This window comes from Branchiostoma floridae, chromosome 7, assembly GCF_000003815.2.
Source record: "Branchiostoma floridae strain S238N-H82 chromosome 7, Bfl_VNyyK, whole genome shotgun sequence".
NCBI lineage: Eukaryota > Metazoa > Chordata > Leptocardii > Amphioxiformes > Branchiostomatidae > Branchiostoma > Branchiostoma floridae.
This window is the reverse complement of record NC_049985.1, coordinates 6,297,463-6,322,465: the sequence shown is the minus strand read 5'-3', so window position 1 is coordinate 6,322,465 and position 25,003 is coordinate 6,297,463. Positions and strand designations below refer to the sequence as shown.

At 41.4% G+C, this 25,003-nt stretch overlaps 1 protein-coding gene across 1 annotated transcript in view; it reads right to left on the bottom strand.

Moving 5' to 3' along the window:
- Nucleotides 1-23,489, bottom strand: part of LOC118419384 (neuronal acetylcholine receptor subunit alpha-10-like) — a 37,334-nt gene extending 13,845 nt beyond the window's left edge. The window contains exons 1-2 of the mRNA XM_035825749.1: nucleotides 23,408-23,489; nucleotides 20,867-21,014 (exon numbers count right to left, since the gene is read on the bottom strand). Of these exons, the coding sequence (XP_035681642.1) occupies nucleotides 20,867-21,014; nucleotides 23,408-23,489 (230 nt within the window). The remainder of the gene's footprint in view (nucleotides 1-20,866; nucleotides 21,015-23,407) is intronic.
- Between the last annotated feature and the right edge of the window lie 1,514 nt (nucleotides 23,490-25,003).

Sequence of the window (25,003 nt, the reverse complement as noted above, 5' to 3'; positions counted from 1 at the left end):
AGTCATCATCAGTCACCATCATCACGTCATTCTCATCAGTCACTCATCATCTTCAATTCATCATCATCATCACAACACATATCAACCATCATCATCATCTTCTGCTGCTTGAGTCATCCTCTTTTAAGGTTGAGCACATAAAGTTTGATCTCCAGAGATGTTTGACCTTCATAACAGAAAGAATTTCGTGTCCGACGTTCCTCTAGATTTTTAAATGTACGGTTAACTGTTATTTACATCCAGTCACGACTCCAGACTAGTGTATGTGTAGTATACCTGTATATGTTTATGTTAATGTTTACTTCAGCACATAAAGTATGGTATAAGGATTGGTATATATCAGAGTGCTGCCGTATACATATAGCTCGCAAAAGTGGCTCCGAGTAGGCGATATATGAACCTCAAAGTCACCTATAATTTGCCACACCACCTGAGAGGACATTACCGTGTCCATGGGCCGGGATGGATGGTGATGAATGTTTGACAGGTCCGGTGATATTACAGAGAAGGTCAGGTTTCACGGGTCACTCACACGAACTATGAATCAGGCACATGAAATGCTCGAATATTAATTCAGGCAATTTTTTTTTCTATTTGCTTTTTGGACAGACGATCGGGGACAGTGTGACGCTGCACTCAAATTAGAAACGTATATTAACAGTGCTACATACACAGTTCAGACAGCAGAAAATAAAGTGTTTTCTTACCTCCTTGACCAAACCCTTGATCAGATACCCATTTTTACATCTGGGTGAAGCAGGGCGGTCGTATAGTGTCTTTCCCAAGGGTACAACGTCGGGGGCACGGCGAATATCGAACTCGGGACCCTCTAGATTCCGACCCGAACGCTCTACCAGCTATGCCACAAACGACGCCACAATATCTCAGTGTTAGAGAGTGCTTATGACATTACAAGGCGTAGCTTCCATGTAAGTCATTTAGAAAGTACCTGGTATATTCTGACCAGCAGGGGTATATACCGGCATGGCACACCGGCACACCCAGACTTACATGTCGATGCAAAACACGACCTTATCTAGAACGTTCAGGCGTTTGTCTACAACTTGTTGCTAAATCTCCAACCGACTGCTCCCAACCTTTGCTAGTCTTTCCACAAAAGTTCATACATCACGACGAGACACATGCTGTGATGCATAGTCGTTAGGTAACTCTTAAAGCTCCGTAGTGCAGGCTCTAGTGAGTTGATGATGAAGCTGGCAATGCCGTGCATTCCAAGTGATGAACGTGTCGATCAGAAGAACCCCAGTGCGTTGGGAACTCATGACTTGTACACTTTATCCCTAAGAACTCTCCCTTATCGAAATGAAATCAGTCACCCCGGGTCTGCTGAAGCCATCGGGGATTCAAGTAATCGCTACTGCCATTGACCATATACCGTACAGGGCAGAATTCCAAAATACAAGGAAATTGGTTGCTTGTAGTCTTGCTTAGGTTGTTGCTTCCAATTAAATCTGTAGGATGCAAGGCTTACCCGCCAATCAATACTCTTCAGTAGCAAGTACAACCTTCAGAAGTTTTATCACTTGTCAGGAAAATGCCAAGACGTAAATTATAAGTATGAGCCGACTTAAGGAAACGCAAGTCCATAACGAATTACATAAGGATGGTGTAAAGTCGTCAAGAAGTGCGATAAAAGTGGGATTTAGGGGGAGAATGGGCGAGGTAAATGGGCCCATGGAACATAAATCCATGCAATATAAATGGTGCAGAGAGCCTTGATCGTGCTTCACGTCACACGCTGTATTTTCACGTTACCGGATGAACGCAAGACATTGGTAAAATAAGTATATCAAGTAACGACTCATTTATTGGTGGGCGACAGAAGATTCGCGTATACAAATGGTGAGTACAGTGTATATAGGTCATACTCGAATTAATCAAGATTTCATGTTTAAAGTCGAGAATAGTAACAATGTTTCACAATTATTCCCACCTTCTCTTATCTTTCACCAGCTACACCAAAGATTAAATTGATTTGTAACAACTGAACTCAGTTTAAGGAAAAAAGTGTACTTTAAGTATCGTACATTCTACTTCGGCAGAACATTTACATGACAAAATCTCCATTGTTTCATATATGTTTTATGCATAGAAGGAAATGTGTACGTTAAGAGATAAGACATGCTATGACATTGATGGAAGCATAATCAATGTGGCTATAAGTCAGATACATTGTATGCTTATTTGCGCATTCCCCCGCATACTCGTGCCGGTATAATCTGCTCATTTTTGAATCGGTCCAACATCCGCTCCACTGTTGTTCTTTTTTCAGGTCAGATTTTTCTGGACCGGTCCAACAAGAAAAACGCTTTTGTACAGGTACATCGTACCGGTACTGATCCCTAGTTCAAGGTATAATAGCTTTTTTAAAGCTGTTCACTTTTGGCCTCCGTGACCAATTTTAATTCCACCACGTTCATGTTCCCGCCTTCCGAAGAGGAGTCATGTTCCCGTGCAGACATTACAGCAGTTCCTGTCCTGTTCGTGCCGTCAGGATACTAAGCCTTGCCTTCGGACAGTTTTTCAGCCTTATATAAACTCCTACATAGCGGGTCAGTCACCCTGTCCTGAGAACTTCGCGCCAATCGCGGAAACAACACCACTCACTTTCCTGTTGACGAGCCGCTCTCTAGAATACGGACAAGGACTTGGTTTTATCGTACACCGACCCCATTCTCCGTAGTCCTGTAGGAAAACAGGCCTCCGGCACGATGCCTGGTAGCGGACGTAAAGCAGGCCCAGCTGGTACCATGCGAGATACCCCGTGCTGTTCGAAACCAAGCGTCATTATTCTTGAGTTGAGTCCTATTTTCTTCATTTGATTATTTACCTTATTTAGACCTGCGTTATTATATGGACCACTTTGTGTTCCTTTTACATCTCCTTTTGCGCTGTATTATATGGACCACTTTGTGTTCCTTTTACATCTCCTTTTGCGCTGTATTATATGGACCACTTTGTGTTCCTTTTACTACATCTCCTTTTGCGCTGTATACTTTTCAAGCTTTAACACTCTACTAGTGCTCAATTGTTTGTTGTTGTTGTTGTTATTCCACAAATTCGTCTGCATGGAAACCCGCTAGCGCTCGGGTTCAGCTCCTTTGTAAACAAGCGGTCCACGGGTACTTTACATGCCATGATCCCATGTAAAATAAAAAATTATGTGTACCAGTGACACTTCTTTGTGACACCGACTTCCCTGTATTCCAAACATCTTGTGTTGTGACATAATTTGAGCCAGATGCCGCCATTTAATCAAGCACTGTCGGGTTGTCCCTTTGCTACGAACTGACAGTCTCCAAGTAGGTGGTCCCGTCGCTTTCTTGGCGTGGCACATATGGACCGAATTATTATACCGGAAACGAATTCGGGCCGACTCAAATGAGAACAATGCGCTTGGTAGTGTTCCCTCTTTGACAAAGCGGTTTACAACAGCCTAGGTTGTGACCAGGCCAGGCCTTTGTGTTATTATTCATTGAGGGTGCCGGCATTCTTTGTAACCACAGTTGACTTGAGCCAAAATGCCTTCGTGCCAATCATTGTCGACAGCATCTTTTTGTATTTACCTGACAAGCTCGGCATGTGTTCAAGGAAGTCCAGGTTTATTGCAAGTTTACGTTTATTGTCATTTTCAATTTTATGTTTACTGGCAAGTTCGTGTTCAAAGCCAAGCTCAAACACATGTTTATTGGCAAGCCCAAATTGCTTATGAGAATAACAGCCTGGGTCGCGACGTACAATACCAGACTTGAGCGGCATTGTCTGTTGATGTTGTCGGCATCTCTTTGTAATCAGCCGTATCCGCAATTAATTTGAGCAAAATGCCGTCGTGCTCATAAATGCCGAAACCATCTCTTCGTATGAAACTGAGAAGGTCCCGATCCAGCACTGTCTGTGTATTCCCCGGGCGGGCATGCCATTCGCCATCTTGCGGAGAGACACGCAGGGCCCTGCCCTGAAATCTCCCCTCACCCACACTTGTCATGTTTATTACATTATGATCAAGTTTACGTTTACGCATTTGTTACGTAATTAAACAGCTGTGTTCCGCAAAACATGACCATCTACTCTCGCGTATAGCAAAACTAATGATTCGTACGTGACACAGGTATTATAACTTTTATATGTGCTGACAGGCGATTTGTTCTGTCCGTGCGGCACAGATATTATAACTTTTAATAGTTTTATATGTGCTGACAGGCGATGTGTTCTGTCCGTTTGGCACAGATAGTGTGACTTTTATATGTGCTGACAGGCGATTTGTTCTGTCCGTTTGGCACAGATATTATAACTTTTATATGTGCTGACAGGCGATGTGTTCTGTCCGTTTGGCACAGATAGTGTGACTTTTATATGTGCTGACAGGCGATTTGTTCTGTCCGTTTGGCACAGACATTATAAATTTATATGTGCTGACAGGCGATTTGTTCTGTCCGTTTGGCACAGATATTATGACTTTTTTATGTGCTGACAGACGATTTGTTCTGTCCGTGCGGCACAAATATTATAACTTTTATATGTGCTGACAGGCGATTTGTTCTGTCCGTGGGGCACAGATATTATGACTTTTATATGTGCTGACAGGCGATTTGTCCTGTCCGTGTGGCACAGATATTATAATTTTATATGTGCTGACAGACGATTTGTTCTGTACGTGTGGCACAGATATTATTACTTTCATATGTTCCGGCAGATGAATTTTTCTGACAATTGTGTATTACCAAAATTCTGAAAACTGATGTTTGCACCTCCGCTAAGTCACAGTAAGTGCTTTGTTAACAAATGTCATGATAGACTCGCTGAAGCCTTGTTTTCACTGGGCCGCTATATTGCTCTCGTTACATACCTCTATCTATATGAATTTTAAAACTATGAGGGGTGTCATAACACCTTGATGCGCTTATTCTTTTATTTTCCAACAAACATTCTACAATGCACACAAGGTACTTTTAAACAACCCGTACACGCAAACAATCTACTTTTGTGAGGTTTAATGATAACAGGTTCTGCCTTTTTTCCCAGTCTCCTTTCGCATCTTGCTCTGTGTTGGGCGTGTTGGCTCACAGTTTAGTGAGCTTATGGTGGCTTTGGTTGACAAGTTGTAATTTGATAAAAAGTTTTGCATACTTTCCTTATTGTCCAATGTCACGAATACGTGTAAGATCAATGTGTACTGCTTAATAGATATTAGTAAATCCCTGGGGATTTACTGCGTGCACAAGTGGATTTGTGTGTACAATTAGCTACAACGCTGTACTTGTCATGTTTATTACATTATGACCAAGTTCACGTTTATGCAGTTGTTACGTAATTAAACAGCTGTGTTCCGCCAAACATGATACTTTTTCCATGTCGTTTTTGGTGTCCTGTTATTAAGCTGGGATTCCACAAAGTGTAAAACGCTTTTTGCCCGGAGGCAAAATAAAGTTTTGAACGCTGAGGAATCCCCCGCGTATACGTAATTGTAAACAGGAGCAGATTTCCCGCCATGCGGTAAACACGTGACGCAATCTGATTGGTCCAAACATTATGACACCACAGACAAAGGAAAACAAGAAACAGGCTTGTGTCACTCTCCTGAGGTCACTCTCCTAAGCACGGGCGGACCATGCGGTGATATTGTTTTGGCCTCCGTGACCAATTTTACCCTCCCGTCCCTCCCATGTTTCTCTGACTAATCCCGGTAAATCATCACTGTCATTGTTCCTCTATAATTTACATTGTGAATCTATGCCATTCATATCTAATTGCGTTTCGTATTATCCTACAATTCCAGTGCTATCTGAGAGCCGCATATAATTGTATTTAGACATATAAATATGTTTTAAATTGCAAGGCATTAAAATGAACTTCCTTTGTTCGGCAGATATTTCTCTTCGATCTCTTATAACCGCCCTTATAACCAGACTGTACCAAATTCACACCTTTCGTAGTGCTGACGTCTCCTTGCAATCAGCGGTTGCCATTCGATAAATTGACTAGAGCCCAAAGCCCGACACAATAGTGTTAAACGGCCTTGCTGACAATTGTTATATTTCGCATGCCAGGACCCGTCAAATTTAGAGCGCTGAGGTCTTCTTTATTCACTGCCGTGAATTGTTGTCTTCTTTATTCACTGCCGTGAATTGTTCCATTTGCATAGTCCACCTCTGTGTGATACATATATGACTATTCGGACTGCACTATTTCTAACTCTGTCAATATCACGGGGAGAAGTGTGTAGGCTGCCTCTTCTCCCCGCCTATTTCTTGTAGTTCAATGAATGTATTGGTACTATCACCCATTCGTATACAAATTGCTCGTTGCTCATCCCGCTGCAGCTGTGTAATCCAGCTATTGCAAACTGTTCAGACTGTCAGAAGTGTGTTGTGATAAACGATTCCATTGACAGTGGTCCTGGTGTCTGTCATGACCCGTCAGGATTGTGACAACCGAAACCTTGTCTATATCTTGCCGTTGTGTTGCTACTTTACAGCCAGAGAATACAGCAAGGTGCGAACAATGTCAAAACCCATAGTTAACCCATGTTAAGACGCATAGTTTAATCATTAACCGGGGTATTAAGACTCTATTTGTATGATACATTCTACTAAGAGCTTACAACGCCAAATCAGACCATATTTTAAAGACAAGAAATGCTTTGATAGGTCGAGTTTTCCCCAGATGAACCGGCTATGTTCGGTACACTATGCGCGCGATATATGTTTAGGCACAACTCATGATACCCCTATTGGTCAGGACCCCAAATGCACTGCGTCGAATTCTGAAGTGTTGTATGTCATGTTTGGATTGGAACACACTATTGGTATTTCCATACCATTTACTGCTTTTTTCTTTCTTTTTTCATTTCTATTTATCGCGAGCCCTTGGCCCATTGGACAGACCTTTCGGAACACCTCTCACCGGAGGACAGCTGGTGCCCCGACTGACAGCCCACCGACCCGATGCCGCGGAGCCCCCAGTGTGTACAGACCTGGACTCCTACCTGTTCCCAATCAACACCTCCGCCACGGTCATCCTGACGACGATTCTTCATTATCCTCTGTCGGCACAGTCCAGCTTACCCAGTACTTGGACCCTTTTGCTCACATATAGACATTTCATTTCTGCTGCGACTTGTACATGTAGAACTGATTTATGAACTATGTATCCCACCGACTGATAGTGTTAAATTAAGAAGCTACCGGTGCCGCTTCAGTAGGCACCGTGTAAAAAAGGTCCCACTCCTCCATGCACTTTGTTCCCATTTACTAACTTCTGTCGATCCACATGTACAACCATACACAATAAGCGACTTATGTCACACGCTGAAGCTGTAGGAGAAGTGCGCAGGTTGCCGCTTCCTCCTTAATTTGTATTACCTTCAGAGCTGTTTATTGCTATACACTATATTGGACATTCAACTCCACGTATCAAAGTCCTGTCATTTCCCAAGCCAACATCTTTTAATTCTATGCCATACTTGATGTTCATATTTCGCGCCTCGCACACACTCAGAAACAAATTGGATCTGTCAATTACCTTCCTGTCAAATCCAAATTATGGTGAGTAAACACCCATCCCGCCGTTTGCAGCATTGGGCAAATCTTACCTCCCCCCTCCCCCTTCTCACATTCCGACTGTGAGGAGTTAGGGAGTTAGGGTTGGGGTAACCGGCTCGCGGCACAATATTCTACTTGATTCATATGTTCCTCGAATAACCTATTTCAAAAAGCCCATTATTGCCGATAATACACACGGCTTAGTCAATAATAATGTTCTTTAAGACTCAGTGGTATAGGGGGCACTGTTGGACCGGCTGTCTCCTGAGGCTTTGAAATGTTAAGACACACAGTCATTGCATTGTATGTACCAGATAACTATATCCAGAGCCGATAGAAATTTAACATTGTCTTTGTTGGATACCTAAAGCACTGCTTCATCCCAATGACTTTCAAATGCATATGCACGCATTCTACTGTATATTCTGCATTACTTTGGCAAATTGTTGGATAAGTCTACACGCATGGTAAACATTATTTAAAATTACACAGGTATAACAGGTACCGTATGGTATAGGATTGAAATTTAGTACTTCTTTGTTGAATACCTAAAGCACTGATTTTCCGGAGACTTTAAAATGCATATACACGCATTCTACTGTATATTCTGTATTACTTTGGCAGATTGTTAGATAAGTCAACAAGTATGGTAAACAATATTAGAATGACACATGTATAACAGGTACCGTATGGTATAGAATTGTTCATTTCACTTTTACGATATCATATAAGTCTGGATCCCGTGAAGACGTTTGCAGAATTCAGATTGATGTACATTTGTTTATTCGTATCATAAGCCCGTTACCAATGTACCATTAAGTTCTTATCCCTGAATCGTCTTGTTTCGACCCACATCGTTTGAATTTTAATCAGATCGTAAGTCTATACGATTTGTTTCCATTTATCATCGCCATGCTCTGTGCGTGTTTACGTCTTTTCTTCTATTGGTACGTACGCTAGCTTTGTACCTTCTAATTGCCTCCCATGTCGTGTATCCTTTCGATTCGTATCTCATGTCAATAATTTATGTATTTTTAGTTTCTATCCACACCGTAGCTTTTGCTTATGGTGGTGGCTTTGGTTGACAAGTTGTAATTTGATAAAAAGTTTTGCATACTTTCCTTATTGTCCAATGTCACGAATACGTGTAAGATCAATGTGTACTGCTTAATAGATATTAGTAAATCCCTGGGGATTTACTGCGTGCACAAGTGGATTTGTGTGTACAATTAGCTACAACGCTGTACTTGTCATGTTTATTACATTATGACCAAGTTCACGTTTATGCAGTTGTTACGTAATTAAACAGCTGTGTTCCGCCAAACATGATACTTTTTCCATGTCGTTTTTGGTGTCCTATTATTAAGCTGGGATTCCACAAAGTGTAAAACGCTTTTTGCCCGGAGGCAAAAAGACATGCTATGACATTGATGGAAGCATAATCAATGTGGCTATAAGTCAGATACATTGTATGCTTATTTGCGCATTCCCCCGCATACTCGTGCCGGTATAATCTGCTCATTTTTGAATCGGTCCAACATCCGCTCCACTGTTGTTCTTTTTTCAGGTCAGATTTTTCTGGACCGGTCCAACAAGAAAAACGCTTTTGTACAGGTACATCGTACCGGTACTGATCCCTAGTTCAAGGTATAATAGCTTTTTTAAAGCTGTTCACTTCTACTTGTCATGTATGTGCAGGTTAATATTACCGCAGGTATCAAGGGTAGGCACTGCACTGTGAAGCAGCTCTCAAACCTGCTGATCATACCTTAAACAAACGTGCAGTCTGATAAGGACCGTCTACAGTATCTGGGATCTGCACTACAAACTTTCTACAGAACATAAACAACATACTTCCATGACAGCTTTTCAGATTGACCATATTAAGAATGGAAGTTAGTGCTAGTTAGTTATCCAGACTATTAGCTTTTGTGTAATCCGTTGCACTTTGCTTGACGTAATTTGTTGTATTCTTAAGCCTACGTCACATTTCCAAACCGGGGCCGGCCGGGCAAATTTCGGGGAATGAAAAGTATGATATAAAAGACATCTAACTATGCAAGAAAAGAGAATAGTCGTGGGTATTACATTGTATTGGTATATACGCATAAATTCTACACGCATGTGTGAACATTGAAGAGTTTTCTCCTGTGACTTTGCACTGGTATGACCATGGAGCTCGACATCATGGAAACATCCTGGGCTATGTAGGATGTTTTCAATCATGAATCCAACTCCTCCTGACTTTTTCTTGATTCATGACTAAACTAAATGCAGTTAATACTAGCATTGAAGATTGATATGTTGTTTCTTTGCTACATTAATATAACCTTGGCATTCGCTTATCCATTGTTACCGTGCGTCATAGAGTCTACTAAATTTTACTGAGAAATCTTTTGGATTATAGCTTCAGAATTACAACGGTTTGTCACTGTCTGTTTCCGTTATGAATGGTAATACTCGTGTTCATATTCGGTAAATTATGCCATTGAGCCCTGTCATCAGCTTCATCCGTAAAACTTCTAAATTCGCAGCCTAACTATGTATCCGAGGTTACTTTCCAAGCAGAGGTTGATAGAGGAAATCGTACCATTTTTCATATATGCCGTCTTTTTCTGTCAGCTAAAAGACGGCATATTTAAAGAAAAAAGTCACAATTTCCCCACCAACCTCTGCTTCGAGGGTAACAGTAAACCATCAGCTGCCTTCCGTAAGTTCTGAATAAGCTGTGAGATAGAATCCAGACCTTTATTTGCTCACGTCATTTGCTGCTTCCGGTGCAATATCAATCGTGGCGTCGCCGTGGAACGAGTATGACTATTTTTGGCAGCAGCTCAGCTACCAGCCTCAGGGTCTACAGTGATCCACTTCGAATAGATAAATATCCTTTCTGTTGTGATGAACTAAAACTTTTATTTCCTATGCCTCTTCCGGAGTAATGGCAATGGTACCGTTGCCGTAACCAGAGGCATACGAGTATGACTGTTTTAGGCCGATATTCAGGTACCAGCTCAGCTACCAACCTCAGGGTCTAGATATGCTCAACTTCGAATGGATAAATAATCCTTTTTGTTGTGATGAACTAAAACTTTCATTTCCTATGCCTCTTCCTGGATAATGGTAATGGTACCGTTTCCGTAACCAGAGATATACGAGTATGACTGTTTTCCTGGCCGAGCTGCTGATCTCCTTTCCTCAGGGTCTAAATATGGTCTTCTACGACTATGTAATGAAATAAAGATCTTCACTAAGACCTTTATTTCCCAAAGCTATCTCCCTTTTCCGCAGCAATGGCAATGGCAATAGTGCCGTTGTCCTAACCAGAATCATAATCAGTATAATTGGTTGTATATTTTGGCCGACGTTTCGGTAACTTTAAACTTGCCTTTTTCTGGGCCTGAGCTGAAAGGGCTCTACCACGGCAAGATAAATGCCATTTAATTTGGAAACTACGAACTTTATTTTCGTTCAGCATTTGCCTCTTCAGAGCAATGCTGATGGTGCCGTCCCAGTAACCGGAGGCATAACGAGCATGGGTGTACACTCATGAAGATGAATCAGCCTTACCTGCCAACATTATAAAGACTAATGATAATTGCGCTGCATAGAGGACTGATAATTCGTCGACTGAACTTGGCATGCCATTGAATGAGTTTCACTTTTTGTCGTAATATGGGACTTAAGATGAGAGGATGACATCAGTTCTGATTATTCTGACGTAATCATCTCCTTAGCTAAACCAGTACCAATGTGTCTTAAATACTTGTTGCCAGGAGGAATTTAAGATGATACAACTTAATCGACAGTGACTGAACGAGCTATAATAGTCTTTCGGATATTTTAAAAAGATTGATTTGATTATGAGAAGGTCGCAAATCATTTTATTTTCTCAACAGTTACAAGTGATGTTTGTCCTACATTGTAAGACAAATGAAAAGTCAAATTCTGCAAGTTTCCCAGCAATCAAAGCTAACATAAACGTGTGCAAATCAAATTAGATTCCCTACAGATAGAAGTAGCGTCTGTTCCTAATGGCAATCACTAAAACTCACGCTTAGCAAACTGCGCACCCAATTAATTCTTGGTGATCAGCTCCTTTCTTCAAGATATAAGTTCAACATTCTCTCCACGTGCCTTTGTAAATGAACCCTACCAGAGTCTAGACTTGACCACTTGTGGCCCATCGCACGCCCGGTGTGGCATATCATAAGTCGGCAAAGACCGATCAGCGTATCGTTTAGCGTAGGAGCTCCTTTGAATTCGACATAGAGAAATGCAGGACTGTATATGGGAAAGAAGTTCAATGACGTTATGTACACTGATGTTTCTTGTTATCTTCTTTGTTTTCAGCAGAAGAGAATTCAGCAGAAGAGGATTCTTCTCTTAAATAAGTTCAATGAGAGTTGTGAAGTTCCTTGTTGACTTGATTTAAAGTGAGTAGCAATTTATCAGCACCTCTAACACAGACTGGGTGCACATACCGCATAAGAAGGGTGGGGATATTTTGCTTACTTTTGCTAATTTAATCAAGGCTTGAAACTGAAATAGTGTACTAAAAGACAAAGTATTTTACAGTCTACTGGTAGCTTCAATATAACAAGGGTGAGTAGCTACGCCGGTTAGCCATACTTTTTAGTTTCTGTCGCATTTTACGTAAAAGAAGAACTGCGCTCCGAAAAAAAACTACAAAAACATTTTAAGCTAGAGCTAAAAACATACTCTGAACAGGTTTGCGATTGGGTGGGATCTAATCAGCTTGCGTCATTTTCTGCACAACACATTTCCTACTTCGACAATCTCATAAAATCATGCGAAGTATCTTAAATGAATAAATTATCCTATCCGACGTGTAGTTTTCTAAACTAATTTTGTGACGGAAAGAAAAATCTAGGAACAGTACTAGTGATGACCGGAACATCGTGAACATCGATACTGGAACGATGAGCATGTATTGTAAATGTAATGCAACATTCATATTTTTCATAAAAATCCGTTTTTCTCTTTCCAATATGTATGCATATCAGATATAAATAGCGTTAAAGGGGGCTGTGCAATCTATTAATGTGATAATGTGACCTTTAAAACACCGACATTGCCTAACCTGTGCGCCCTTAGTCTCATGGAAAACCTTATCATCACGAGGAACCACGTAAGAGAATACGTCAAGATCAGGGTACATTGACATTTAGACACTTGGTTACCTTATTTGAACTTGAGGAGCCAGGGAATTCACATGCATATCACTAAACGTATTATTAGAGTTTTTTTATGATACTGTAAAGTTGGTCGGAAGGGCAAAGGCAATATCTGTTTAAGTACTGTTAAAACAGTACATACACCCCATCTACACACCTACAAAGGTCTGTGTCATTACACATCCATAACACAATAAGATATATATGTACCAGTCACAGTTGTTAACTTTTATCTCTCGAGCTATACGCTCGTCTGCTTCATGCCAGGTCTGCCCTGATAAGTGTTCAAGAAATGAGAAACTACGCTAAAAAGTCACTCTTTAAGCCAGAAAGGAACATACTCAGTCCTACTTTTGATTTCCAAAAAATATGACGTCAGTTACTTGTAAAACACAAGTTATGCTACTTCTTGTAACGTTGCAGCCATTTAGAGTATATTTGGGTAAAAGCTCGTAGAGCCATGATGTTCCAATTGTGCCTTGTGATATCATACCTAAATATGACCTAGAGATATCAAACTATAATTCTCTGGTAGTGGGTTTATTAATGGCTACGACACTTTTTCACCTCCAAGATTAAAGTGGTCAGACCAGACAGTGGAACAAAATCATATGTCATCCGTTCTCGTATCTTACAAATGTATCGTTCATAGTTTATTTGAAAGGCATTGGTAATGATGATGATCCCTCAACTAGCTGATGTATCCAGTCTCTATCAACTACCGGGGTTCCTTGCACTCGTTACCCTAAAGCGTGTGCAAGGAGCCCCGGTTGAAATCGGATGGTACCTAAGGTACATAAGCATGTAGAAAATCTTTAGTTCGATGTCCACCTAACATTTTAGAGGTTTCTGGAAATCTTCTTTATTGTCTACTGAAGCATTTGAAAGTATTTGGCCGGCTGTTATGATTAAATCATAACATGTTTGTTTTCAAAGGGCCTAAACTCTCTAGTGCAGGAGCAATTCTTTATGCGTCCTTTTCTCTACCGGTATGTAAAAATGACAGTGTTTGATAACAATGATTAAAATGGAGGAATTGTCCTGAATTGACCAATTTCCAACCAAGGGCGCCAGTTCTAAATGTGTTCTCGAGAGAGCGGTGTGGCGGAATAGTGCATGTGCTTGCATGAAAACGAGGGCGGAATTGACCAGATTTCACTTAGTCTCAAAGCATGGCGTCATGAACATACAGCGTGCAGACTTTGAGTCAAGAAAAAAGGAAAATTGAATATAAAGCGAGCTAAGACGTATTACAGTCATTTTGAAATGGATTTATCTCAAACGGAAAGAAAATGTATAACTACCAAAAAGACTAGCGGCAAATGAATGACACAGAGAGTTTCATAGACGCGTGCTGTATGACTGCTCCTCACTTCGTGTTTAAGAATAAAGCTTTCTCTTCAAAGTAAATGCCAAAAAACACTTGGACTTACAGCCTTGTCTAAAGTGCTGATTGTATTGACTTTTCTTTAAGTGCGCTAGCATATCCTGTACTGACAGACATACTAATGTTCCATTTTGCCACTAGAAGTCGATGTGATGCATTACCAAGTATGCTTTGGAGTTCGTGGTCAAGGGTGCTAAAGCACGGGTACATCTCAAACACCTTTGCTTCACTTGTAGTAAACGCTAGCACAAATTATGAGCCAATATATTTTGCTGAGAGAGCAATCCCGCGGTCTGACGCGCGGCCTTTATGAAAAATATCCAACTGTCTGTAGCCAAGGTACGTTCCACCGTGACATTAAACATGTATTACTGCGTTGTGGTTTTTATAAACCTTAAAATGCATTATACTATAGCCAAGTGCAAAGTTCTTGTGTTACGTGCTATTTCCACTACTTAATGTATATCAATAAATCAGTTGCGTTCCTGCTAAACATACTCTCTCGGCTGCGTTTTTATACTAGAAGTGTTCCCACAAGGACTCCGCGAAGTATAAAACTGCATGCATGTCAAAAATATCATATAAAAAAGACTGACAGATGAAAAGGAATTGCAATACATTTTTTACAAAATAATGGGTCTCGGAGGTAATTACAGCTACCGGTCGATGATGCTTGAGACAGAAAACATGAAATGAAATCTTTATTGACACAGCAAAAGTGCAGCGACTTTCGTAAGGTCTATAACAGTTAACAACTACTTACAGTACATATAAACAGACATTTATGAAAATCTATAGATATGAATAAGTCAACATTTTGGATCTAGCGTGTCATTTACACTATTGGTTCTAAGGTATAAACGTTCTTTGATATATTTGCCAATTTGTACACAGTAAGGGTTATCGCCTCCCATAATTTAGTTCAATTTATCAATCGAACGGAAAGTAGCAAATTCTTCAGTGGAAGCATGTAGTTAACGCCGCGGTAAAGTCGACCTGGCAGGCAGAAGCAGGAGCAGGTGCTGGTATCTGGGACGATCCCACAAGATTTAGAGAGTTAACCCGGGGTCACGGCTACAATTGGGTTCGAGTCGATCAACAGACCTCAAAATCATCTCCTCCCAGCCTAGACTTTTGTAACCTTCTCAAAATACGACGAGATGTTTTGCGATAAAGCCTACCTTACACCCTAAATGGCGCCTTGCCAGTCAAGTTTGTCTTATCTACTGTAGACGCTACTGTTAACTTTTCTCAATTCATCATGGCTGCACGATTAATGCCTCTCTTGCATAAAGCGGACCCACATAAGGATGGGTCGTCTAAAAGGCCATGTGAATGAATGAATACATATTGTTAACGGCCTCCGTGGATGGCGAGGTCCATATGTAACGTCTGCCCATTATACGGGCAAAAGAGCGCTTCACTTTGTCATAATGCACTCCAGCAGCTCGCTTGCAGTACATTCTGTATTACTTAGTGTTCTGTATAAACATGTAGAGAACAAAGAACCTGGCTGGCATAGATAACAACGTCGCCTTTTGGAGTACTTTTGACTTGTGAATTCAGTCGATATATAAAAATGTACATACATGTATATCCTCACTACGAGGCTGAAAATCACAAAACTTTCGTATCATTAAAGTATAAGACTATTCAGTAGCCACTACATCAAAAGAAGTGATGCCCTCAGTGTGCGATTCCTTGCAATTAACCCTCGAACATGAGTTTACGAATAAAGATTCGTTCTATATCTTATACATCTAGGATATCGAACTTATGCCTGACTCTCCTAAGTAGATGTGGTCACAGATGCTGTCTTTAACAATGAATGATTGTCATTGGCATCTGCAGTATGACATCAACGGAGGGTCGTGGCCTGCCTTGACCCCGAAATAAATTAGGTATTTATCTCCTGAAATGGTCGACATTATGTGATCCCAATCTACTGCGTGCTAGTGCAGTAAGTGGATATGCCGTCTGGGACTGTTACACACCAATTGGAATTGAGAAGTGTCTCTGTATCCGGTTAAGCTCACTAAAAAGAAAATTCTCAACTGGTCGTAAAAATGAGTAAGAACGGTATATATATCTATGTACAGTTCATACGGGTGCCTTGGCCTTTTTGAGTGTGGCTGTGTTTTGGTCAGTATAATATAAGAACCTCTGAATTGTGGTAAATTTGGTATGTTGGTAGGTCTTGGGATCCTGATCGATTATGGACCCTCTGACGACTGTTCTTGGTACTGCAGAAGAAATTCCGTTTTACTATCTTTTGTCCTTCGAATAGTTAGTGGCAGATAGCTTTTGATTTCAGTAAGAAGTGCTGTAAGTTTGAGCCCCTTGTTCTTTAAAGTATAATCACGAACAGAAATCCACGGCTTGAAACTAAGGTTGCAAGCTTGCACTCTATTTGTCACACTCACCCAATTGGCTAATTGGAAAACGATGTGCATGTTCCCTCAGGTCCCCTGGATCTTTTCGAGAAGTGAACAATTGGCCAAGTCTAGAAACAAGGGTCATATAGTCTGTTTTACACTCAAACAGTCACTTATTGAAAAGGACATTTCATCAAGTCGTCTAGTTCATTAATGGTAATATGTAACCTTAGTTAGTCGTATGTGATTACATGTTAGGTCATTAAGGTATCTGTATTCTCAATTACATAGTTTTCTCAATTATATAGCGTAAAAATTCAATTAGGTTGTAATTACGACTTTTGTTGGAATTATGTTTTACCGTGGATGACTCCATGAAGATCAGTATGTTTGTGATTCATTAATACGTATTCCGAATAAATGAACAAACAAACAGATATGTAATAAACCTCATGTAACTGAATGACAAACGAACCTTAATGCGAGCTTACGAGGGAAAAAAGGTGGACAAAAAAGTTACCTTCATTATGAAATTGAAGTGCTCCAGAAGGCTAAATGGCAAAGAACTAGAAGATGCATTACTGAACAATGATTCTAAACCAAATTCATATCCTGTTTTTGACGTTAGAATTGAGTTTGGCATTCAGGCAAAGACATAAGCATGCGTTACTATTCCCATGCGTTTTCCTATATTTGTTTGAAATTCACGGCATATGTTTCTCATTTTGCAGCTTCTTTGTACAATTTACTGAAAAGTCGCAAGCTGTTTATTAGAAACGGGCGAAAATCAACGCGCAAACATTTCATACATGTATAATTGACTACATGGTGCCTGAAAAAGTGAGTCGAAAGTTTCTCACTTCTTTCCACGCCAAACAATGTATAGGGCGGCGCCTGTCTCCGTTTCTTTAGCCCACATAGCTACCAAAGCACTGCATCAGACGTCTATTCCACTTCAGATAGTATTGAATTCAACTTCCATGCTTTTTGTCATAAGTGCTCAATGGTATAATGAGATAATAATCTTTATTGGAAATTTATGTCTGAAGAATGATTGCAAATAAAGCAGAACAATGGCACAAAAAAAGATTGACATTGATGAATAAAAGGTAAAATACCAACTCTTCTAGATTTATTTCTTCTTAAGATGTTTGAAGAGATGAATTGTCTAACGTACTGTGAACAAACGACTTTGATTTTTGTTGATTGTTGAGATGTAAAAAGTTTATGAATAATTTACTATTTTCAGAATGGACTTTGATAGATAAAATTCAATTCATGTTCCACTGCTTCCCGTGCAGTCTCTACATGTTCTCTCGTCAAAGAGCAGTTTCTGTACCTGTACCATTCCGTACGAATGTCTCCATCGTGTTTTTTTATCATCCCTACCACATGCGGGCCAACACTCTATTCGCCAGGCCATCGCGGTGTTTAAACACAAACCTGTAATTTTAAGCTCAAGATAGCCTGAGCAATATCGGGCGCATTCACTGGAGAAAACTCGCTTAAACTTGGAATGCCGCCACCTCCGGGTATTCGCTTCTTAAATGTCACCTTAATTCGTCCCACGCAATTTGACGCTATCTGTGCATTTTTCTTGAAGATTGGGTCAATCGCACTTTTCCGTGCGTCACCTAAGGCAGGGATTTTGAATGCATTTTTCAACACTTAAGATTAGATAGGACTAGTGCGTATGCAAACTGACAAGCATCTAGAAACCTAATAGAAAGTAATGCGTGTGCAAAATGTCGCGTCACAAAACTTCTAGGTAAAATCGTGCATGGGCATATTGAATTTTACTACAATGTGAAATTCAATGTATTTACTATAATATCTATATATTTTTCTATTTTCGTGCAAACTTAAACATATGCCAACAAAATCATGCTGCCAAAGTTTGCCACATCTTTGCCACGGGGCTTAAGTTATCTCTATTCTAGAAAAATGTATCCACTAGTGTTTAGTTTCATAGATGCTGGTACAACGTTTAGATTTGGAGCTCTAGCTATAAACAACACTACAGGTACATGTACTCGTAGTAGGTCAAGGTAGCAACCTCCTACGTAAGAGTCTCCATGGAAATACAGGGGGAGATGAACATCTTCTGAAACTGAATATAACGAAAGAACAGTGGCTCAGCCCTAATCCATGGACTCCATGGCTTACATCTACGTCACATCCAGGAGGTCATCTAATAGTACGACCGTAACCAAAACGTAGATACTCATTTTCACCCGAGTCGACTGAGAAAAGGGTAACTTGTCTTTCTCTGGGAGCCTGCTAGTGATTCAGCAAACTCAGAACCCTACAGAAGTCAACAACCCTAGTCACAACACCATCTTGTCATCTTGTTCAATGTCAAAAGGCTTTTCATCCCGAGGGCCCGTCACATAGATCGTGCGGTCGTCGTACGATTTTGATGCCATCGGATTTTCAAGCACGCTGTGACAAAACCAACGACCGACATGGATTCAAAACAGCATTTTGTGTACCAAGACAGTTGAAATTTGCAGGAGACGTAAATTTTTCCCCCCAAAAAAATACCCAAAGTTAACGATCGTACGACGATCGTACGATGATCGCACGACTGATATAAAATCAAAGATCATTTATGAGCTTCGGAACTAGTCATGCAACCGTTGGTATTTTTGTTGCAAAGTAGAAAGGGAAGTGTACCTAAAAAATGAAGTGAAATATGGATACAGCGGGTGGGTACAGCTCCAACTGTGGACTTAAACAAGTTTGGAAAAGTTTCTGTACATCATACGCGTATCCTACTGTGTTAAAATGTCACCTTGGTGTGTTGATATACGAGCCATTCAGAGAGCTAATTCTTCAAAATGCATCTTTGTCACGGGGTTTAAGCTATCCATAGTCTAGAAATATGTTTTCACTACAATTTTAGTTTCTTAGATGCAGGTACAACAGATGTTTAGATTCTGACCTTCAGCTAAACGACATCACAGGTACGTGTACTCGTAGCAGACAAATGTAGGAACCTCCTACGTAAGAATCTAAATGGAGATAGAAGGGCGATGACTATCGACTGAAACTGAAGATAACGAAAAAATAGTGGCTTATGCGTTTAGATGCGGACCTCCAGTTAAACAACTCTACAGGTACATGTACAGGTACTTGTAGGCCAAGGTAGGAACATCCTACGTAAGAGTTTCCATGGAGATACAGGAGGAGATTGTTGTCGACTGAAACTGAAGATAACGAAAGAAGAGTGGCTCATCCCTAATCCCCGTACTCCATGGTTTACATGTATAATGAAGAGAGTAGGTAGTAACAGGAGGGGTTTAGTGTTACACTGATTGGCGCGCTTGATGCTGAGGCCTGCTGACACTGAACATGCCTCGCGCATACAAAAAACAGAAGTTCTCTTCAAGAGGCTTATCTCGCCACTCCGCTCAAAACGGTCGATGCGAAGTGTGTCTATTTCGTGACCCGTGAAGGACAAAGGAGGTAACATTTGACGGAACATGTTATTAACTACATGTGTTGTGGCTTTGCTTCTATTGGGCTTAGGTAGTAGTTTTTAGAGTAGTCATTTTGGAATGACAAGGCAAAGGGCACAGCGCTACTGAAATAATGTATAAAATATACATAAAACACCGAGACTGAGATCGGTCAGCGGAATATATGTCTATACACTCTGCCACTCGTCAAATCCAGTTCCAATTCCACTGAGCCAGCGGCCAAGGATTTGCAAGCTGGTGTTAGCACCACTAAAAGTCGCATCTACTTTCAGAGAGCACGAAAAGCCGGGGGCACCGTGTATGAGAAAGCTTTTGGCGCTACTCATAAGCATCAATCCTCTGCGCGTTAAAGAACCCAACACACTTATCGATCACTAGGATGACTTATATGTAAGCTTGGCGAAAGAGAGCGGTAGCAATACCTCATTGCACTACCACTAGCTACCTGAAACCTGGAAATTCGCCATGCCTTGCATCAGCTGGGGCTGACTGCTCTACCTTCAGAAGCGAATGCTACATTGAAGATTAATATGGATGAGGATGGTCGACCTTGTTGAAAGACGTTGGCGTATGGACGCGAGCCTGAGGGCGCGCACAATTCAAGGGCACCATCACCCCCATCTTCCGCCGCTTGGCTCCCTAATTCAAGACTCGTGGCTCGCCCACGGCTGGATCCACGTGCGTGAGGTACATCGTAAAAGGAGAAGTCATTGAGACTAGTTTGAGATGATGGCAACCATGTCTTTAACAACATTTCCTCAACTGGCTCCCATAATTAAGGCGAAAGCAATAACAGGAGATTGAAGAGACAAGGAATGAGATAACCTCTAACACGTTTTGGGACCTTTGACCGAAACTACTGTACTTGTCAGTGTCCCGTGCAAATTCCTGTTCTAATTCTAGTTCTAGTTCTAGTTCTAGTTCTAGTTCTAGTTCTAGTTCAAGTTCTAGTCCATAGTCTGCAAGCTTCCTGGTAGGAATACCACGCAGACGGAGGAGGCGCAGTGTCTGGACTACGTGTGCAACGACAGCAACCTGCTCTTGAATGTGTCCAGTGAGGGACTGTCGACAATGTGAGCGGAGAGGCTGTTCCACTCGGGAATTGTCCTTGCGTAAAAGGCACACTTTGCAGTCATACTGTCACTCTGTTGTGGAAATATTGAACTGAGGAAACACAGACAGACAGACACACAGAAAACAATACCGTCGTTCAAGAGGGTAGCAGACTCGCAACGAAAGCTTGTGTAACATGGTCTACCATTAGGCAAAAAAACAGCTATCTCAACGTGCTGTACCACACTACCTTCAAGATGGGGGTGTCGATCTAAATAATTGCCTACAAGCAAGAAAATCCATCCGCACGATCTTGAGTTCTTGATGCAAACGGATTAAAACAGAGGTGAACCCCCTTCTCTCCGAAGCAGAAGAAAAACAGGCCAACATTATATTCTATCCGAGTTACATTGCAGCAGCCTATTCGCGTTCTTGGCAGCTCATTTTTCCCCTTTTTAAGCGCGCGGTAAGGAGGTCTGGATTCGATATAACGTTATAAATTCACAATTATCAAACTGGCAGGTACTTTATGACCGAACAAAAAAAAACGGTTTTGGTAATGGAAACGTTATTTTTCTACATCCCCTACCGACCTAATCGGAGTATCGGTGACACCTAATTAACATACAGAAGTTTCCGGTAACGGTTGAACAAACGAGTCCAAGTCGAGGGTTAAGTCCCTAAAGGCCAGAGCAGGTCTCCATCAAACATTCATCAAGAGACAAAGCCTCCCTGCCACCAGACATAAGTCAAACCAAATCAGCTACTGGAAGGGTATTTTTCTTGCTGATGGTTAAGAGAATCATCCGCACAGGTTTTACTTCTATTTTGTATGAATATTTCGTAAATCGTCTTTTCTTATCATAAGCTCAATTACTTGTTTCCACACGGATTTAATAACAGTGAATCAGCTACATGGCCCAGTTGGGCTCCACATTTTGAATTGATGAGCAGTATTCTCCAGGGTCACACCGCGGCATCAGCCCGTCATCATTGAGGGATGTTCAGCCAACTAACGACTCCGCACCTTTTGTATGATCCCTTTATAATTAACGCAAAATGAGTTATCGTTCCACAGGGGGTTCACACACTACATACAGGAGCGGATTTGCAAAAGCTTTTTTGTAAAAGATCCAAATTCTTCAAGCTTGTCAATGTTCTGATTAGAAGCAGAGAAGAAAGGTTTGTAGTTGGTTAATGACAGTACAGTTTATGTGCGCGTGGATGGCGTTCAGCACCAAGGACAGTGTCGTTCATTTAAGCACCAATACTGTAAATGCATTTAAGTTCGCGGGGATTTAATTTCGCGGTAGCGGGAAAAATGACTTTTCGCGGTGGTTTTAATTTCGAGGTAACACAATAGACTGCAGTCTAATACCATAATACAAAAATGTTCGTTGTGGTTTTAAGTTCGAAAACCGCGAACATTTATCCACCGCGAACATTTCTGCATTTACAGTACTCCACAAAAGATGCTAGACCTCCTAGAATTAAACTGAAATAAAATAAGATATAACAGAACAGAATGTTGGTTTGTAGCTTCCGTGTGTTGGTATGAAAATTATTGTCACCTTTGCTAGAAATGCAACGTTCATGACGAAATCGTTGCTGCCTAGTGTAAACGTGTGTACATGTACCGTTATATGCTCTAATTAGGGCTGGGTACCGGTACAGAAAATTCAGGTCCAGGTCCGGTTCAGGTCCAAAGGATTAGGTCCAGGTCCGGACCTGAACCTGGACCTGATGCAGTATGACTCATGCCAATGGTCCATTTTACTACAATGGACTACAAAGAAATCTGTTTGGTGGAGTACTAGACTTACACTGGCGTTTTGAAATCCTACAACGCTAACTGCACCTGTACGATTGGCTGTAAAACTTGGTAGAAATTACTATAAATTATACTCTACTTCACTCTTGTTATTTTCTTCCATCTGCAAGCGCTAAAACGTGTGAATGCCTGATAAAATAATCTGTTAATTTTCGAATCGGTCCAACATCCGGTCCTCCTAATTTTTTCAGGTCCGGTTTTTCTGGACCGGTCCAATAAGAAAAACCGGTTTTGTACCGGTACGCAGTACCGATACCCAGCCCTAGCTCTAATCATAAGCTAAATGCTTATCAAAACCATAGCGCGGAACATCCGTTCAGTTCCTACCAACATTTTCAACAACGACAGATAAAAAAAAGAATAACCGGGCAACATATGTGACCATATTGCCGGTGTAAACTCCAGTATATTTGGTAGCTATTTACGTAACCACCGTCGATTCGATTATACATTTGCTGCATATCAATACACGTTATAACGATATATGAACATAGCTTTCTTTATATGCTTCAGCAAACTTACCCTGTTTGGAAAAGACGCTCCCATGGTTGCTCAGGGCGACTAGGAACAGGACAAGTCCGCGGACCAGTTGCAGGCCCCTCATGGTCTCCTGTTCGCAAACGCCGCTATCCCAGTCTCCGTCGCTCACACAGCTTTTTCATTGTGGGAAATCTCTCTGAGCACAGTTTGCTTACTCCCCGCGGTATACCGGCGGTACGTAGATTGCCTTGCCTGTAGTACGTAGGGTGAATTGGCAGTAGTAGGAAGATTGCCTTGTCTGTGGTGGGCAGGTTGCCTTGCAGATCTCAGTAAGACCCGGATCTCTTCTACTACTCGCGATCGCACTTACATATACATAGAAAACCTTTCACGTCCAACTCACTACATTGAAAATGAACACTATTTCAAGAATGGTTGAAAATAATTTTCTTCATCATAAATGAAAGGTGGAAGCTCAATGACTGGGTTTAAACGGGAAATGTGAACCCAGCAGATTCGAGACAAAGAAGAGGAAGTCAAAGTCAACGCAGTATCACCAGTTATGACTGCGCTGACGGGTTGCGTTCCAAACACAAAGGAACCAGGTCGGCCAGAGATTTAATAAGTAGCTGCATCCCGCTGATCTGTTTGGCCTGTCGTCTCTTAAGTAGTAGACCAACTGTCTGGAAATCTCATTGGAAGTTAAAAGGGCTGAAAACCGCCAAACAGGCGTAATGCCTCGCGATTTTCCCTAGTCACAACTTGCCTTGTCAACCTGTTCTGCAGAAAGCCTTGGTCCGGAAGCCCGGTAGACACTTTATCCGCCGGCTGTCTGAAACAGTTCCGGCGCACTTCACTTCCTCTTGTCAGTAGTCCGCATCACGAATCGACAGCCCTCTCTTCCTGAATAGGCTTTTCTTTCTCTCCCTCGCCTTAAGCTTTACGATGTCGCAGCATCTTGTCTTGCCGTTAAGGGCTCAATTCTCCGTGTGTATGTGCCCCATCGAGGGTGATGAGTGCGGCAACGTCATTCATAATCAATGAAGCTCCAGACGACTGCGTGTATTTGGTAAGGAGGGTGGTCATTCCTGTGCTCATAAGGGAGCCAATCGTACTAGTATTTCTCTGTTGGAATGTAACTTAAATCAATATGGATCAACTTTTTTTCATATTACATTGGATCTTGGCTGGTCTGAGTTTAGTGGATCATGCCAGGATTTAACCGCCTCTGGCAATGGAACCGTACGTATGTATGAATACAGATTACTCTATGTAACAGTTATACCCAGGAGAGCAGACTTGGCCAAATTCTAGTCTGTTTGTCACCTAGTTTGCTGGTGGATCGGTTTCAAACCTCTTTATACCCCTGTCACATTGGGCGAAAATCGATCGGACGACGATTCTGCGGCAATCGCCCGAGCCTCGCTTATAATGATAACTTTATTGCACAACAATTGTACAGCGTACAAAGTATTGCTTATATGTGACAGGGACGGTTTTCAGGTGAAAAATACGCGCAACCCTATGTCGATATTAGATACGGCCTTATCTTCCATCGATACGCCCGAAGATCGTGGATAATGTGACAGGGGTATATGCACTAGTGTTTGGCTTGTCGGTTGGTCTTTGAGCTGGCTT